This window comes from Equus quagga, chromosome 3 (assembly GCF_021613505.1).
Source record: "Equus quagga isolate Etosha38 chromosome 3, UCLA_HA_Equagga_1.0, whole genome shotgun sequence".
NCBI classification, from domain to species: Eukaryota; Metazoa; Chordata; class Mammalia; order Perissodactyla; family Equidae; genus Equus; species Equus quagga.
In genome coordinates this window covers 8998300-9018468 of record NC_060269.1, presented here as the reverse complement: position 1 = coordinate 9018468, position 20169 = coordinate 8998300, and the positions used below count along the sequence as shown (strand labels likewise).

The 20169-nt window shown below is 39.0% G+C and overlaps 1 protein-coding gene across 1 annotated transcript in view; it reads left to right on the top strand.

Moving 5' to 3' along the window:
• The window catches only part of LOC124237259 (uncharacterized), a 73831-nt gene that overhangs the window by 37108 nt on the left and 16554 nt on the right, over positions 1 to 20169 (top strand). Inside the window, exons 5-6 of the mRNA XM_046656719.1 lie at positions 16300 to 16356; positions 18013 to 18111. Of these exons, the coding sequence (XP_046512675.1) occupies positions 16300 to 16356; positions 18013 to 18111 (156 nt within the window). The remainder of the gene's footprint in view (positions 1 to 16299; positions 16357 to 18012; positions 18112 to 20169) is intronic.

Here is a 20169-nt window from a genome sequence, read left to right as displayed (position 1 = left end):
GCAGGAATACGAGTAGGAGCAAGAGCAGCAGTCACAGCAATGGAATAATAACTACTACTTACTGGACATTTGCTATTTTCCAGTCATTGTGCTAAGCACCGTATATAGGTAAGTGTATATTCTTCATGTCAGGCATGAGAAGTAGATATTATTAGCTCTGTTTTATAGATGAGAAACTGGGGCTTTGGCTTGGTAGTTTTAGGTAACTTGACCAGACCTCACGGCTAGCAAATTGAGGGGCAGACACTCCAGACCTGTTTAAATTGATTCCAAAATCCGTGGCCCTCAACATGGAGCCATGCTGCCTTTCCACTCTCTCATTCTAGGAAGGAGATTATGAAGTGCGTGGATGAGGATGGTATGTCCTGGAATAGTGGCGATCCAGTGTGGCTGGAGCATGAAGTGATGGTGGAAAGGCAATGTGGAGCTATCTTAGAAAGGACCTCATAGCCACATTAAGAAATGTTTAGCTACATGCATATAATAAGGACTTAATCTAGTTTTTCAAGCAGCATAGTGACAAGATCAAATTTGTTTCAGAAACACGTGTTTGAGGGAAGGGAAGAGATAAAATTAGAAAGGAGAGAGACTAGACATAGCAAGCCCAGTTAGGAGACTAGCTCTAGAAAAGAGATAACAAGATCCTGAATAAAATCTTCGGCAGAGAGAGTGGCATGGAGGGGATGTCTTTGAGAGATATTTAGGAGACAGAGAAGGATTTTGGACTGACTGGCTGAGGTAAAGGACAATGAATAAGAAGAGATGGGTGACGCTGAGGTATGGCTTGAATTCTTGAGCAAAAGGCAGTGCTTTACACTAAGAGAATGTGGATGAGTTCAGGTCAAGGTCTTTTCTTGGGGGCAAGTAGAAATAAAGAATTGAGTTCAATAATTGTGAAGATTGTGGACCCTGGTGTTCATATCACAATGACAAGGGATGGGATGGAGAAGAAGCAGCCTAGAACGAATCTGTGATAGAAAAGATCACAAGTTAAAATATTTTGAAAAGTTGAGTACAAGAAGTAATTAAGACATAAAAGAGAATGTAAAAGTCAGGCTACAGGATTTCATACCAACCTTTAACCCGCTTGGATTCCTGTCTTATGTCAGAGAATTCATAATGATTCTTTGCTCTTCCTCGCGCAAGTAGAAAAACGATCTAGCTCTTTTCTGTTTTACCTGGTACAGAGTATAGAGGATATTACTCAAAAATCTAGAGAATTGGTGCATTGGCCCCCTTAAACCAGAAACATTGTGCTTTTATGTTGAATACACGTATTACCGTGATTTCCGTCCTATCAGTTTTTAAAATCACTTTAACATTTCAAAAAGTAATGACAATAACATGATGGCTCCACCATTGCTATCTCTTTTCCATCCATTTATGCATCCTGTTGTAGCTTGCCCAGAGCAACAGGATTTAAAGTGGGAATAATCATAAAACCACCATTTGGTTCACTCTCTCTAACTGTTTGGTAATCTTTTAAAAAGAAAAGAAGGAGGGACAAAGTACAGGCTCCTTATTCATTAGCATCAGATGGTTTTAGTACCATGCATTGCACTCTTTCACTTTGTTCTTACTTAATTCTCTACATATTCAATCACTGACAATAGGCAACAGTATATACTGGGAAATTGTAATTCTAGATGTGCTTTCTATTGTAATACATACGTGACTCAGCTAGTCTCTCTCTTTAAGCATATTTTTGCTTAAAATGGTGATATTTCAAAATAGTTTATTAAATTCAGTAGTTATATCTTATAAGAAGTTATAAGAAGTTAATCACAGAACAAAAGTACAAAGGATAGAGGCAACTTGGTGTAAAGAGCATCAGATATCTATTAGCTTGTTCATCTTCAAAAATAGATAAAACATCTGGGGCTGTCATTTAAAGGTCATCGAGAAGAGAACATTTAATAAGAGCTTTATTCCACATATGAAGACAGTATATAGAGAAAACGAGATCAGTGAAATAAGGGGCCGTGATGGTTAAGCTCAGGGCATTATGGTCCATCTTGGTTGCCTTTTAGGGATCAATCCTTATCATATTATCCAGAAATAAATTCTTATGTATGAACAGAATTGATCCGATGATAACACTTTCTCCAAGGCATTTTCTATCCAGAGCAAATGAGCTTTTTGTTTTAAATCTATGGTTTTTGCATTACCCTGATATGGTGTGCTATAATAAAAATAAAACTTTTTGAGAATTCAGTCACTGCTGGTGCATCTGATTCACATTTTGATATTCAATTTTGCTAACTATTAAGGGAAATTTTAAAGGAGAAGACTCACAAATCATGTAAGTCAATCATACATGAACTAATCAGATAGAAATTGAACTTTGCCTATAAGTTGTTCTCCTTTGTTTATATTGGATCTGAAATAAAATATAATTACCTTTCTCCAAAATGGCTTTCTCTCATATTTGGGAATGCACTTGATGAAACAAAGATTTCTATTCAGTCGTAAAAGACCTTGAACAAAGTGGTGAGAAATCTCTGCAGAAGTCTAAATACAGCATTTGAACAACCCCTATACTGCACATGCCCTAGGAGGCCTGAAACCTTACTCTGAGAGAGGGGAGACAGAGCGCTCAGACGGCCAGGTTTGTGAATAATTAATGGACTAGTGTAGGAATAATTAGCATCCCTTCTTAACCTGACGTGAGTGGGAAGAGAAATCTCCATTATTGCATTCTCTGTTCTCTTCCATCAGGGCCATGACATTATTAGGACTTCAATATTCTGAAACTGACACAGACAGATGGATAATTTGTTCTATTTGTTCCAGAGCTGAATCTGTTTTAATGAGCTTTGCTTTTATACTGTATTTTTTAGTTTGATCTTATTCAATATATATTCAGTACTTATAAAACATTTCAGTAACGTTGACCACATAAGATGACAACGTATCTCCATACAAATAATTTTGTTCATTTGGAAGCACGTGACATCTACTCTGTGAGGCATGGTAGAAACAGAGAAATATGAACTCCTGCCCTCTGAGACTTAATTGTCAAGAAGGAAAGAGTAATACACAAATCAATAATTATAATTGAAGAATGTAAAGATGATAATAGAACTATATCAAATTCTTGATTATCCTGGAGAAGAGAATAGATAACTACCCAGGAAATTAAGAAAAGTTTGGGGAGTAGTTGAGATTCGAGATGAGTTTTGAAGGTTGAATAGGAGTTTTCAGGTGGACAAGTCAGGGAAGGGCATCCCAAACTGACTAAATAATGTGCAAGCAGTGAAGATATAAAGGAATATGGTCCATTTATTACTTAGGGTAAATACTAAGTGCCACTACAAAAATACATAGAGGTGTGTACAAATACAAACGAAAGTTACCTCCCACTCACGTAAAATGCATGTTCTTGGTTGACATGTGGCTTTTCTCCCTGCAGTGATTCAGAGACCAGGCTCCTTCCTTTGCAGGTCCTGCTGTCTCCTAAAGCATGACTGCCTTCTGCATCCACCCAACAGAAGGAGGGAGAGATCTTGAAAGGTCCTGTCGGATAGCTTAGAAATGGCACACTTCACATCTACTCATATTCCACTTGCTAGAAGTTAGTCATGTGGTCACAATAAACTCTAAGGGAAACTGGGAACTATAATCTAGCTTTGTCTTCTGAAATTCAAGTGTACTGGGCAAAAAGTCTAACTTCTCCTAAAAAAAAAAAAGCAATCGTGGTGGCTTATCACAGTAAGCGTTTGCTTCTTGCCTACGTCACCGTACAGTGAGGGTTATCAAGGAGGTTCTGCTTTGTGCAGCCGTTCAAGGATCAGCTTGCTTCCATATAGTGGTTCCAACGTATCCTAGGACATTAAGGCTTCTGCCTGATCCTCAGAGACCAGAAGACAAAAGGAGAGAGACTCATTTGAGTGCTTGGCCTGAAAGTGGCGGACATCCCTTCTACCAGAAATTGGTCATAGAGCTCCACCTATGAAAAGGCTTAGGAGTAATGTCTGGCTTTTTGCCAAATAAAATAGATATTTGTGAACAACTAGCCAGTCTTTGTTCTGTTTTGAACATATCTTCTGTTTTGAATATACCTTTGACTGTCCTCACATAGGACAGCCTTCTCACCTCCCCACAGGAGACAACCAAAGCCCCATCCAGTCAGTGCCTCTAACTCGAAGTCTAGAATCTCCAGGAGAAGTGCAGTCCTCAAGTTCAGACGCTATTCCTGGTGGTACCATATGTACAAAGAAAGCAAGTTTATTTGGATGCTGCACAAAAAACATGTATGTTATATGTACAGTATGGAGCAAAAGCAGAATAACTGATATATATGCGCATTTGAAGAAGGGAAGAATGAGAGCAGTCACTTGGCAGTAGCAGTTCTGAAGTCCTGGTGGGCTAACACGTTAACAAAGATTCTTTTCCTAGCACTTGGCAGAGGTTCCTGAGTTAGACCCTGCGTCTGGCTTCTGGGAGGAACTCTTCAATTTCCATTATTCTCCACGGCCCCTGACTCACCTTCTTGGAAGGTTCTTCATCTTCCATCACTCTGCACTGGAGAGAAGGTCATCATTTTGGGGCAGTCCTGCCTTCGTAACTCAATTCCTCTTGGAGTAAGCTCAGTGGCCTGAAATTTTGTTAATAGCTTGAACATTCAAAGGCTTTTTTCTTTGACATTTTTTCATTGACAAGTCCCTCAAAAACTTAGCAGTAGGCTTCTGACTTGCTTCCAGTTACTTTCACGTGTCAGTAACCACACTCAAAGAACTTTCCTAGACCTCATTTTATTTTTGTGTTCGCTCACTCTTAAATCTCCTCTCTCACTTTAATGAGGTACCTTGACACCAGGTGAAACAGTAGGCCTGAGTGGGAAGATAACTTTGATTTTTCTACGGTGCTGAGTAACTCACTTTAATGGAAGAGCCTCACTGGGTCTTCAACGCTCAAAGCTTTTGTCTGTCTCATCTTTTATGTCTCGTACCACTTGGAGTTCAGAATCAATTGGCTTTCCCACCTTAGAAAGGCCTCCAAATTCCTCTTGTTTCCTTTTTGCTCACAAATAAGCCAACTACTTCTGACCTCTTTTCTTTCTTACAATACCTTGCCAAACTCCTTCAATAGTAACCAATACTCACAAATAATGTTCTGTTTTCCAACCTCTTTTCATAGAAATAGTATTGGTAGGCTTGAGGTCTGCCCTGCTAGTTATCATAAACTACATTTTTACAAAATATTTTGCCTTCATAAAGGATGGATCTCAACTGTCATCCTGTTACATCGGTGTCTCTGTAGCTCATTGCCCAACCATGGAACCACTGGCCCATAGTGTAGGTTTTATTCCAGCGGCATTCCCCCACTCAATTTTTGTGTTAGTCTGGCAGCTAGCAGTTAACAGAATCAATTAAAAAATCAACGGATTATCACTTCAAAAAAGTTTCTTTCTTGTTTACATCACAATCCAATGTTGGCTGGAATGGGAACACTGCTTTATGTAATCATTTAGGGGTCCAAACTCCTGTCAGCTCATGGCTCTGCCATACCTCAGAGGCTCCAAGTCCTCCACTGTACTGTCCATACCTGGTCTGCACAAAGGAGGAGAAAGTGAGCACCGAGGATTATGCAAGGCTTTAAGGGTCAGGCCTGGAAATGGTACTTATCACTTCCACGTACATTCTGCTACCCAGCACACAGAAACATGGCCCCATCTTAATGCAGAAGATTGAAACGCATAGAGAATATAAGGAGCGAGATAACACAGATATTGATTACAGCTCGTAAGTTTCTGCTACAACAAAAGAGAAAATGGAGTTTTATTTTTTTATTTTTTTTATAGAAAATAGATTTTTGATGAGCAGGTGGCAGTTTCTGCTTAGCCCATTTTCAGGATGCTAGACTACTTAGAAATTGAGCCATGTGGGTTCAGCACCAATGGAGTTACTATAACTTAGACTCACTAGCTGTGCCCAAGGATGAGGGGGAAAAGATATAAAAGGGCCAGATAACGTCCTTTTATGCCATGGGAGAGAGCTGTTTTCCATTCTACAGTCAAGAAGAATTTACTTGAGATTTTTTTTTCACCGTAAAATAACACAATCAAATTTGCATTATGGAAAGTTTGCTCTACAAACAGAAGAGGAAGAAGGAAACTAACATTCATTGGACATCATTTAGCACCGTAAATTAGCTAGGTGCTTTTTCATTTAACTCTAGCAGCAACCTGGTGAAGCAGGTAATTTTGTGTCCCATTATGACAGGTGAGGAAAGTTTAAGATCATATAAAGCTCTAATTCTCTTTTCTCTTGTCCCACAGTAAGTCTCAAAACCAGTATGCAAATTGAGAAAGATCTGACTCCAGAATCTATATCCTTTTTATTATCTAACCTGGTTAATTGGAGGTGAGACTAGAGGCAAAAAGGCATTTCAGAAAATTCTTTTAATGTCTCATGCAAATAATGAAAACAGCACAAATACTAGGTCAGAAGTTATAAAGATGGAAAAGTGAGACTCATTTGGGAAATATGTGCAAGTATAACAGACAGGACCTGGGCTTCCACTGAATGTGGGAGGTAAAGTAGAGAGGGGAGAATCAAAGACGTCTTCAAGTCCCCAGCTCAGGGGAAATGAAAGATGCTATGGGAGGTGGAGCACGTTTATGGGGAAACAAGTTCAGTTTTGACTGTTTTGAGCTTGAGATGCATGCTAGACAGTGGAAAATAAAGACCTGAAAATAAGAAAGAGATCAAAGTGGAAATCTTACAACTGTGCTATGGAACTGTGCTATGGGTAATCGTTAGCAAATTCCCCTATATCCTCAACTTCTCTAAATTTTCCCTTCACCTTCTTGCTCTAGTGAAAACACAGGTCTCCTTTGTGCAGCTCATTTCCCTTGAAATCTCTAACACTGAGTTTGATTTCCCCTCACAGCCCTTACACCCCCAGAACTCTAAAAGGAGTAGGTGTCTTTGTTTCTCATAGTGGATTCCAGATCATTTCCCCTCCCTTTTCCCTGTAAAGAAAAAAAGGCTTTGAATTCTGTATCTTCAGAATGCTCTGCCACTAGACCTGCTTATTACTGTCATCTACCATTCCTTGGTGTATCAGTCAGCTTTTGCCGCATAATACTGCATGAAAAGGACCCCAAAACTCAGTTATTCACAAAGACAATCATTTGTCTAGCTTGACTAGGATGAGCTGGACTCACCTGGCCTTAGGTCCAGGTTGTGGATACGTTTCAGGTCTGCTTCACATGTCTTCCCATTCTAGAACCCAAGCTGAATGAGCAGCCACAATTTGGATACAGTTCTCACAACAGAGGTCAAGAAGAGCTCAAGAGGACCAGCTGAAACTTGTAATGACTCAAAGTCTTTGCTCTACCACAGTGCTTCACTCTCCTCATTAATTAATTTTTTTTTTAGGAAGATTAGCCCTGAGCTAACATTTGCCACCAATTCCCTTTTTTTTTTTTTTGCTGAGGAATATTGGCCCTGCGCTAATATCCATGCCCATCTTCCTCCACTTTATATGTGGGATGCCTGCCACAGCATGGCTTGCCAAGTGGTGCCTAGGTCCACAGCCGGGATCTGAACTGGTGAACCCCTGGCTGCCAAAGTGGAGTGTGTGAACTTAACTGCTGTGCCACTGGGCTGGCCCCTCATTAATTAAATATTTTATCTCATGGATCCCTCTCAAGTTGATTTTCTCACAATTCGATAGACATTTTAATAACTTCAGAAATTACTATTTTAACACGCTAGTCTTTTAATTCTTTAGACTACTCTCTTCCATTGAAGTTGGCTCATTCCCATGGTCAACCTCTAGAACTTCTCATTACCAAATAATTTCAAGCTTCCCACTCTCCAATGACTTCTTTCTTAATATGTTTCCTCTCATCTCCCCTCATTATTCCTGCTCACTACTTTTAATACCCTATGATAGGCAGAATAATGGTCCCCAAAGAAGTCAGCGTCCTAATCCCTATGTTACATGGCAAGGGGGAATTAAGTTTGCAGATGTAACTAAGGCTACTAAGGAGCTAACCTTAAAATTCTGGATTATCTAGGTGTGCCCGATATAATCATGAGTGTATTTAAATGATGAAGAGAGAGACAAAAAAGTCAGAACCAAGATGGCATCTTGAGACAGACACAAATAGACATTGCTGGCTTTGAAGATGAAAGGGGACCATGAGCCAAGGACAGGGGCAGCCTCTAGAAGCTAGAAAAGGCAAAAACCAGGATGTTCCCCACAGCCTCTAGAAGGAAGCTCAACCTTGCCATCACCCTGACATATTTTGGACTTCTCACATCTGAGATGGCAAAACAATAAATTTGTGTTGTTTTAAACTGCTCAGTTTGTGGTGATTTGCTACAGCAGCAATAGGAAACTAACATGTACTCCAGCTCGAGCAATCCTTATCCCCAGACCAATAATACTTACATTTTACCTGCCTCCCACTTTCCTCTCACTTCACTTGACTCAATCAATTCACCAGCTTAACTTCCACGACCAATTATTATAATCATCCCCCTCTCTTGCTTTGCCATATTTAGCAAAATCCAAACACTAGCTCTCAGCCCACTCTAAGCCTGTACTCACGTGACAGAATGTAGTGAGGACAGCACATTCAGACCACAGTCACTTTCAACTCATTGTGTGTTCCATCAAGTGAGTCCCTAATACTGCCCAAGTAACACACTATATTTTTCTAGTCCATTTACTAATCTACTCTTCTGAGTAACAAGTCTACTCTATTTCCCTCCCCTCAAAACCTTCACATCGGTTCCCCCATTACTTTAGGTCAATGACCTTATTTCATTAATTAAAAGGAAACAGTCTGAAAATTACATCTACACGCTCATACCACTATATCTACCCACCGTCCCACATCTGTGTCCTATAATTTCTCTTCCATTACTGTGGAGGATTCACCTGTGCTTCTAGCTAAAGCCAAATCTTTCACTTGAATACTAGGTCTTGTCTCCTCTCACCTACTCAAGGATGTCAATCCAGAAACTCTCCTGTGTCCCTGAAGCTTCGATTTTCCCTCTCTACTGGACTATTTCATTCTCTATGAACATGTTGTTATTTCTCCTATCTTAAAAATTAAATGTATTCTCTTGGTTCTTGCAACCCTCTCCACAGCTGCCCTATTTCCTTGTTTTAGGTAAACTCTCAAAAGAATTGTCGAGGCTCACTTCTTATTTCTTCTATTATGTCTTCTATTTTTTATCTCCACAGCTCCTATGCTCTCTTGAACCCACTCCAGTTAAGTTTTTCCTCAAACACTACAAAATAACAGCTTTTGTTAAATCACCAATCACCCTGTATTCCAAAATCCAAAGGCACTCATTAGCGGTCATTTTGCTTGACCTATCGACAGCATTTGATCCTGCAGATCACTCTCTCTTTCTTAAAGGACTATTTCAGTTGGTTTCCAGGTCACCATCCTTTCCTGGTTTTCCTCTTTTCTCATTGATGTCCCCTTCTTCATTTCCTTTGCTGTTTCCTTCTTATATTTCCAATCTTTAAGTAGCATAGTGTCTCAGATCTCACTCATTGGATCTCTTTATGTGCACTCATTTATTTAGTGATCTCACCCAATCTCATGGTTTGAGACATGATGCTGAAAACTTTAAGCTGATATCTCTACCCAAAGTTTAAACTGATAACTCGCCCCTGAACTCAAGCCTCTTATATTCAAGACTTTCTACACAACATCACCATTTGGATGTTTAACAGGCATCTCAAACAAAATATCCCTCTTGACTCTTTTTCTCCCTGACACACACACAACCTGCTCCTTTTGAACTCTTTACATCTCACATCTCATTAAAACGCCACTCTCATAGTTTCTCAGGACAAAAGTTTGGATGACAATTTGACACTTACTTTCTCCAATATCGATATTCTGTTGGTTCTACATTCAAAGTATTTTCAGAATCTGACCATTTCTCCCTTACACCTACTGGAACATCCCTAGTCAGAGCTTACTTGGTTATGTCAGTAACCTCCTAACTGTCCTCAACTCAGTCACCAACAACTGGCTTCTCATCCCAGCTGGTGAAAGTCAAAACCAAATCTAGGCGATTTGAGCCTTTTTACAAAACATTATAAACCACCCAGGACAGCCAACACAATGCTGAAGGAGGAGAAGAAAATCAGAGTCCTGATGCTACCCAATTTCAAGACTTACTATAAAGCTATGGGAATATAAAAGACAGTGTGGTATTGGTGAAAGAACAGACAAATGGATCAATAGGACACAATAGAGATCCCCAGAATAGACCCTTATAAACATAGTTGGCTGATTTTTGACAAAAGAGCAAAGGCAATGCAATGGAGCAAAGATAGTCTGTTTAACAAACAGTGCTAGAACAACCGGACAGCCACATACAAAATCTGAATCTGGGCACAGACCTTACACTTTTCATAAAAATTAACTCAAAATGGATCATATAGTTTTATGTCAAAACTATAAAACTCCTAGAAGCTAACATAGGAGAAAGCCTAGATGACCTTGGATATAATGACTTTTTCAATACAACACCAAAGTCACGATTCATGAAGGAAATAATTGATAAGCTGGGCTTCATTAAAATGAAAAACTTCTGTTGTGTGAAAGACAATGTCAAGAGAATGAGAAGACAAGCCACAGACTGGAAGAAAATATTTGCAAAAGACACATCTGATAAAGGATTGTTATCCAAAATATACAAAGAACTCTTAAAACTTAACGATTAGTCAGCAAACAATTAGATTAAAAATGGGCAAAAGACCTTAACAGACACTTCACTAAAGAAGATATACAGATGGCAAGTAAACATATAAGCAAGTATGCAAATAAACATGAGATATTTCACGTCATATGTCATCTGGGAAATGCAAATTAAAACGACGAGATACCACCACACATCTATTACAATGGTTAAAATCTGGAGCGGTGGGGCTGGCCCGGTGGCACAGCAGTTAAGTTTGCACATTCCGCTTCGGCGGCCCAGGGTTTGCCAGTTTGGATCCCAGGTGCAGACATGGCACCGCTTGACATGCCATGCTGTGGTAGGCGTCCCACATATAAAGTACAGGAAGATGGGCACAGATGTTAGCTCAGGGCCATTCTTCCTCAGCAAAAAGAGGAGGATCGGCAGCAGATATTAGCTCAGGGCTAATCTTCCTCAAAAAAAAAAAAAAAGATCAGTGGTCATCAGGAGGTAGGAGGAAGGGAGAGACGAACAGGTGGAGCACAGAGCATTTTTAGGGCAGTGAAGTTACTCTATGATACTACAATGGTAAGTACATGTCATAATACATTTTTCCAAACCCATAGAATGTACAGCACCAAAAGTCAACCCGAATATTAACTACGGACTTTAGGTGATAATGATGTGCCAATGTAGGTCCTTCCTTGGTTTAAAAAAAAAAAGTCCCATTCTGATGAGTAATATTGGTAATTGGGGAGGCTGAGCATGTCTGGGGTAGGGGGCATGTGGAAGATTTCCGTATCTTCCTCTCAATTCTGTTGTAAACCTAAAACTGCTCTAGAAGAATAAAGTTTTGAAAAACATTATCAACCTCCCCGTTCTTCTAGTAAATACAGCCCCATGACAGTGCACCTGGCATGATCAGAGCTTCCCATATACACTATTTATGATTGTGACTCCTCTCCCCACTCCCGCTTCACCAGAACGCCCTTTCTTCCTTCTTGACTTCATTTTTCTCCATCGCATAGTATGTATCGCTAGTTTATTTGGGTTATTTTCTCTCTCCTCCCTGTAGAACGCGAGCTCCGTGAGCTTCGACGTGTTTGCCTGTCTTGTTTACTACGTAGCCCTAGTGCCTAGGAAAGTGCCTGATACAGAGCAGGTGCTCGATATTTCTTGAATTAATTATATTTTTGAATAAGAAAACTTAACGTAGTTGGAGCATAATGAATGTGATCACTCAGAAAAAATATTTAGAATGAGAAAACAGGGAGCAGTGGAGACAAGGAAGGACACTGAGAAGGAATGGTTAAAATATCTGACCTGATTCCCAAACTCACAATAAACCAATTGTTTCATATGATAGCGGAAATCATACTGACGATTCTTGAAGTTGGCAAATTACTTCCAAAAAATATTATACAAGGACTGCGTGAGTGTGATTGTGTGTATGCGTTTGTTGGTAACTTAGGGGAAGAAAAGAGATTTAGCTTTACCTTCAAAGTTCAGAAATCGGGGGATATTCACTCCAATTGACGGAGTGGCACATATGTTTGGAAACCTCAGGCTAAAGGGAATAAAAAAGCAAATGCTCAGTTTCATTCTCGTTTATCTCTGATTGCTGTGAATCTCTCATAAAATACAAGACCACAAGAGGTGAAAATCTATGTCAACAGCTCAAAAATCAAAGAAACTAGCACTCACATTTGAAAAGCAAAAAACAACTCTTTGTCACATCATTTTATAATAGAAGATTTAAATTTGGAACTGCATTGGCTTTACTAAAACTTCATTCCTTTGCATCAACATATCTTCCTGGTGCTTAAAGGCAGAATCATCCAGCTGCACAATTATATGCGTAATTTATCAGACAAGTATCTTTCTACGGAAACAGTCATGAATTCTCTTCTATACTGTCAATTCTCAGGTTTGTATGTTGTTCATTGTTGTATTACTTGCTGAAATGAATCCAAAAGCATGACTCCCTATCCTGTGACATTGGAGTCCAACCGCAAAAATACCACTCGCCATGAACAGCATGCTCTGGCTGTCCGTTCAGCTGTAACAGACTGTTCTAGCCAGGTCTTTTCTTTGTCCTTTCCGTTGGCCTAACATTTGTCTTGTTCTACTAGCCAACTTGTATAAAATTAATTGCTTAGAAACGGCCAAACAATGTTTAGATTACACAGAAAGCAACTTAAGTGTTTTCCCATTTAAGTTGTTTATTGGACAGATATACTATAAAAGACCTTTTGGGGACCAATGGTAAAATTTGACAGTGGACTGAGTATTGGATGCATTAAGGAAATTTTATTTTCAGATGTGGTAATGTTATTTTAGGTATGTGTGTGTTCTTATTTTTGTAAAGATGCACAATGGAAGTACATAGAGATGAAATGTAAAGATGTATGTAATTTATTTCACAATAGCTCAGCAAATAAAAAATGGAGTTATAAAGTGGAAACCAAAGCTATCAATCCCCAAAACATAATTGATGATTGTCATTAGCTCTCATGTAGGCATGCATTGTTCCAGTTACACAATAAGCATGACCACCTCACAGTTACTGAGTGCTTCTTATGTGCCGGGCAATCTAATAAAGTATTTCATACAATTACCTCATTTAATTAGCCAACAAACTGATGGGTTAGGTGATAATATTCCCATTTTAAAAATGAGAGCAGTACCTCAGAGAGATTAAACAATTTTCCTAGATTATGTAGATCTGTCAGTTATCCTCTGTGTATACACACAAACACACACATATACACACTTACACACACACAAACATACACACACACACACATATATATATAACAAGAACATGCATAACTCCCCAAAGGCATTCATTCAAATATGATATTTGTTTCTTATATATCTATATCCCTCACTACTTCCCAAGTATCTTAGAGACAGACTCATTTTCCTCCACCTGAGCAGACCTCTAAAGGCATCTGGGCTTGCAACCCCAGATTAGAGCAGTGGTTTTCAAACTGTTCATTGCAGAGCTGTGGGTTCCACGGAAGACATCGAGGGGTCCCATCTCCGTCAAAGGAGAGTCCCATGGTGTAGACTCTTCTTTTAATCCATTTTATTTGTAAGGCTGTGTGTAAAATCCCATTTGAAAAAAGTATCCTGCTACTAGAAAAATGTTTGAAAAATAAAAATCTAAACAAATGGATGGATAATATAATCTTTGTACAGTCCTTTATGACCATCATTTCTCTCAGGCAAGCTTTGAAAGCCATTGAAAGACTGTCAGGTCAAGATTAGGTTTGTGGAAGGACCCTGAGGACAGTTGCTCTCCCGAGGAAGTTCAGCGAGGTGTTGCATGCTCCAATAGGCAGTTGCGGGAGCAGGCTGATATCCTCTTGTAAAAATTAAGATCCTGTAAAGGACATGTACCTAGCCAGAGGGGCTGCTCACCTCTGCTCCCAGGTGAGCCAGGTAATACCCACAGGTAAGACTAAGATTGTCATCAGACAGCAATTCTGGTGTGCTCTTAACACAGCAACAACTGGACAAGCAAGTCTTCACAATGCCAGACCAGAGAGTGGGACTGAATAATTTTAGCTTCCAACATGTTTATAGGGTGCTACTCATTGCCCCTTAAGCCGTATAAAAATGCCCGATAAACCACACAGAGCACAAGATGAGCCTTCATATATTAATATGCAATACAGTATAAATAAACCAAACGTTTTACCCAATATATTAACTTCCATTTTAGAATATTTTACAGCAGCTCTTTTTTTCTGCCAGGAAATAAACAGTTCGAGTTAGTTTCTATTACAACCACTATTAGATCCTGGTAATAAAACTAATTCATTTTCATACAAGAGAATGTTTATCATTCAATTGTCTGTAGCAGGGGAATATTCATCTAGAGATATAAAATATTTATGGAATATGTTAAATGGGGGGAGAGAGAGTGACCAGAACACATCTCGATTTCCTTCCTGTAGAAGGCATTATCTGCTGCATCAATAGCCCATTCCTACTGACTTCGCTTCTCTTAGTAGTATCACAAGGTAAATCTCTATACACTGTTAACCAGTTGATGGTAATCAGGGCAATGTAATCCTTAATCATCTCTGTCCACAAATTTAAAGACTGAAGAAACATCAGTGAAAGCCACAGTCTTAGATGACGACTATGGAAATGTTTGCAACAAAGTGTGGCAGTGGTCAGTCCTGGATGGCAGAGCCTAAACAGAGCCTGCAGTTCCTGCAGAATATTGGCCTGAGATAGTCGTCCTTGTACGAAGCAAGAAAACAGCACACGTTTCAGATTGATACCTAATGGATTCATCATCTGGGTGAAATAAAGAGCTGCCTTTTAAAAAATAGAACGGATCACGTTCAGAGTTATACCAAATAGGAAAATAGTGATAAAAGCAAAACAATTATGCAGAATCTTTATGCAGTCATAAAAAGAACCACTTTCCCCGCCCCTCAATACACTATTTAGCCCGACCTTGTTATTTCAGCTCAATTACTATGTGGGGCCCAATCAGAGAGGAGCTAAGAATCTGGCAGTTGGTTATACACAGTATGTTATACTGAGAAAATTAAATCACTCCTGGTGAATTTGTATCTGAGCTTCAACAGCTCACCCACCAAGTTCATATATGGACGATATGCCTCCTTCTCTATCTATCCTCCTCCCCGGATATATCCACCAAGTTAGGTCCCCCCACGGAATTATTTGTAACTAAACTGTAAGGCAAAATATGCATTTTTACACTGAATCAGACTCTGAGTGACCACTTCCAATTTTCATCCTGCTTATTAGCTCACTAATCTGGTTAGAAGTTTTTCTGCTGCCTGGTCGTTGTCGAGAGCTACTAAACCAGAAATTTCTAGTTTGCTGGGACATTGAAGAGATAAAATAAGTGTAAGTTATTGATCCTCTGGGGTGGGAAAGGAGACCCTCTCCCTCAGTGCTGAGAGAGTTTTCCGCGGTCTGCAAGGAACAGCAAACCTCAGGACACAGTCTGAAAGCGCCTTGCTCCTCTCAGCAATTTCTGCTCCACCCCCATGTCTTGCTCAGTTCGAATTTGTATACAGACAGACCCAATATTGTGGGGAAAAATATGCTACTTAAAGTTATGCTTAAAACCACCCAAATCCCTTCATCTGTTCCTGTCTCAAATGGCCCAGCATCAATCTTTTATTTTTTCAAAATAATAGAAAAACACTCTTGCAAAATGCCTAGCACACAATACACATTTGATTTGTGTTGAATTGTTTTGTTGACTAAAGGAATGAAAAAATACTGTTAATCCGACTTTCCACATTCTAGTGTATCCAAGCTTCTATTATACTTTTCCAGTGTCTTAAACTCTTCTTTTTCATTAAAATTTCCACAAAAGAATGAGAAAGAAAAGGGAAAAAAACCAAATTCGTATTCCTAGATTCACCACACCCAAAACATTGAAGGGAAGGCAAAAGGCAAAACGAACAAAAAAATGAGTAAACTCTTTGGTTGAGACGTTTATGTCAAAAGAAAATCCGAACTTAGATTACTTAGGGTATTAGAATCTCCTACATATGTTTGGTGTTTGATTTTGCGTTTGCTAGTGTTTTCTTTTCTGTTTTGTTGCTGTGCTTTTCCTGATGGCTTTGTGCAGGCGCCCGTCAGCCCTCCGTGGATACAGCCTCTGGACCATCCAGGACAGGCATCTGGCGTGAGTCAGATTTATGCTATGGAGGTCAACTCCTTCATAAAAGATAAAAGAAAAACAAAAAGATAAGAAGTGATTCAAGATGACTGAATTGATTAGTAAGACAATTATGAATAGATGCCACTCAGATGTCGTTTCACTCATTTACTGCTTTTTGACTTTCTATTAATACTATCTTTTTTCTGCATGGATAATAGAGAGTAAGTTTCATTCTTTTCTCCAAAGGGAATCCTTTGTGAAACGATAAATATGTTCTGGTAGCATCAATCCATGGTTGTAAAGAAGTCATGATTTGTTTCAAAATTCTTATGCCTGTCATCAATATGAGGTTCATTGCATTCTTCAGGTTTCTTTCTGTTATAAGCAAAGACAAAATAAGCCTCTGAATAAACTAACTTATGTATACAAATAAGTGTATTAACTCATGCAACTAAAAACATCCAATAATGGTTTCAGGTACAGCTGGATCCAGCAATCCAGAGCCACTGTGCCTAAAGTTCCTGTCCTACAGGTTTAGCAATCCTGGCAGTCTGAAAGATAGCTCCCTGCTGGATTCTTGTGCTGATGCCTTCACTAAACACTTCTGGCAGGAGATGAATTCCTCAGACTGGCCAAGTCTGGCTCAATGCACACCCTTGTCACTGAGGGGAAGGATTTTTCCCACCAAACTACATAGAACTCCACAATAAAGAGGGGTTCCATTATCAAAAGAATGAGGAGGTATGCTCAACAGGAAAACACATGTGTACACATGTAAAGGTGTCCCTCATGGTTCCCTTTTCAAATTTTCTTTCAGTAGGCTCTTGAGCTTTCAGTCTAAACTATCAAACTTATCTGAGTTTCGAAAAGAATCCTTCATTCCTGTTGGGCAGCATCCACATTGCTTTCTGCTGAAAGGAAAATGACAGCCTGAGGTTCTGCTTTCCACTGACAGCAGCAGCCTTGTAGAAATGTCCATTTACACAGACTGTGGTTTAGCACATCAGCAGTAAGGGCTCTGTCCTATTTTTTAATTGTTAAAACACATCTCATTATGTAATATTAGAAAATCAACTGAACATTGACTCACCCCAACCCTACCAAATTACGGGGAAAAACGTCCATAATTACTGGCTCTCTTTAGGATGAACAGCATATCTTTTATAAGTTCATTTTAATGTCATGACTATAATGACGTACAAGCAAATGATACATATTCACTTAGTGCTGATAGCCTGATGAACTAAGAAACAAGGACTTGTCTGCCGTGTTTCCACTGATCCCCCACAACAAAAAGAGATTACAACAGAAAACTTTCGACGTATTTATGCAACACCGGTGTCGATAACTCTAACACTGTTTTAAAGGGACAATATAGAGAAGTGAATTTACGTGAGTTGAAATTGAACGAATTCTTCAATGTGAACAATTTCATAGAAATAGGATAAACAACTCTTTTCTATCTCTTCAAAGGAAATAAATAAGATTTAATTTGTTTCTTCATTGGATGTCAGTATTGTACCACTAAAATATCACCGACACCTTTACCTTGCTGAAAAAGATCTTCAGGCATTATGGGGAAACTGAAAAATCAAATGGCTTCAAGTAATTTCACTGCGATCCAGCTATCACTCTCATTGCTTTTGCCTGATGTAACGCCTTTGTGTGCTTCCTTCTCAGCAGCTACAGAATCCTGTTGGTTCAAAACTGAACGCACTCGAGAAACGTCTTGAAAATGTCACCACCACTTTGAATAACCTTCAAAACCGCTTAGAGGAGGTCAGTACTCTGTCTAGGTTGGTGCACAAGTGGGGATGATTAATTTTTTAAAAGGATAATAATTCAATTTTAAAAGATACACGGTTACTCACCTTGAGCGCTATAGCCTATTTGCTCATTTCGGAGGTGGTTGGCAGGAAGCTACAGTGGTCTCTGAACTGCAAACGGAGGGATAGAGCATATCATAATATATTTATTAAGGACTAATGCAAACCACATTGAGTTATGGGAAGGAAAATGTATTCCCCAGAGCTTAGAATTTACTGAACATGAAGAACTCAGATGAGATTGTTTAGTGAGAAGGAGGAGGAGGAATTTCGCCCTAAACAAATAAATCACTACTTATATCCCGGGAATGTTTTCAAATAGACCATGTTTAATGATATGAGTAGTATTAATAACTGAGTTTATATTCACATGTCTTTTCTGCTTTACTTTTCAAATGTATACTTCAGACTAGGACTGTAAATACCAAATTTATGTTCAACATATAAAACCAGGGTATCAAGGTCAGTTACCCTTGAATTGTCCTTTTATGTTTAGGACAGCCGCCGAGTGGCTTCAGTGAATGGCTAGCTTGTAGTATCCGTAAACAGCACAGAACAGTTCCGTGCGATAGCATAAAAGCATCTTTGAAATCACCCCTATTCCATTCCAGAGAAAAGGGTCAGTGGGCTAACCAGAAGAAAGAAGGCTTTCTTTCTCAGATTTGTCGTCTGTTCATGCCATTTTGTTAAAAAACTTTTTCTTTGTTTCTGAGTCAGTGTCTTGTTGCTAATTGATCAAATGTTAAGTGACTCTCCACTACGCAGCCATGGAGCTCTTCTTGGAAAAAGTGCTGCATTGAAAGAATGATGCCGGGTTTTCAGAAGTCCCTGCACGATATATCTGAGACCAAACATATTTAGGAGACATTTGAACAAAATTGCATTGAAATGAGCAAAGAAACAGAATGTGAAAGACAGACACCTGTACTTGATGTCAGAAGATCAGAGTGCCACTTAGCTTATCAGGAGACAAAAACATATTCAAAATTATAGCCATTCATTTAACTAATATTCATCAAGGTCAGTGATGGGCAAAGGATGTAACAGGAAGAAACCTGAGCAAGAAGAAAAACAGACTCCTTCAACAAGACACGGATGTCGGTCCTGATAAACTGAAAACTTTTATGTGACAAAGAAAGCATGGCCAAATCAGAGAGAAGAAAGCATATGGTAAAATGTGCTGCAATAATTGTTTATCAACTTGGGAGAAAATTAGTTCAGAAAGATATCTCACATCAAATACTAAAATTAATATATATTGGTGAAACTCAAATATTCAAAATTAAACAGCATACAACTAAAAAAGTTAGGGCTAGGGGCTGGCCCGGTGTTGCAGCGGTCAAGTCAGCACGTTCCACATTGGCAGCCCATGATTCGCTGATTTGGATCCCGGGTGTGGACCTACGCACTGCTTGTGAAGCCGTGCTGTGGCAGGCATCCCACATATAAAGTATAGGAAGATGGGCATGGATGTTAGCTCAGGGCCAGAGTTCTTCAGCAAAAAAAAAAAAAAGAGGAGGATTGGCAGCAGGCGTTAGCTCAGGGCTAATCTTCCTCAAAAAAAGTTAGAACTAAATATTTATCAACACTCTAGAGGGGACAAGAGTGACTTCATAAGTCTGAAAACAAGGGGAGAACTCAAAGGAAAAGATAGATCAGAAAAAATTAAACTATTATGCACAAACGTTAAAGGCAATAATACAGTAGGAGATATGTTTGCCAAAAAATATGAAAGCCTGTGGAAATCCTGAATAAAAAATTTAAATACTCTCAGACAAGAAAGTATATATAAATATCTTTCTTAGTGAAGAAATGAAAATTAAAATTAAACTGAAAGACAATTTTCATTCAGCAAACTGGCAAAAGAAGAAAACAAAAGCTTAATTCCTAATAATGATGAATGATAAGAAAAAAAGTACTAGTGATATTGTGAACTGTTGAAGATTTTTGGAAAGCAGGTTGACAAGCCTATCATGTGCCTTAAAATATTTGTATCCATTCATCAGTCAGA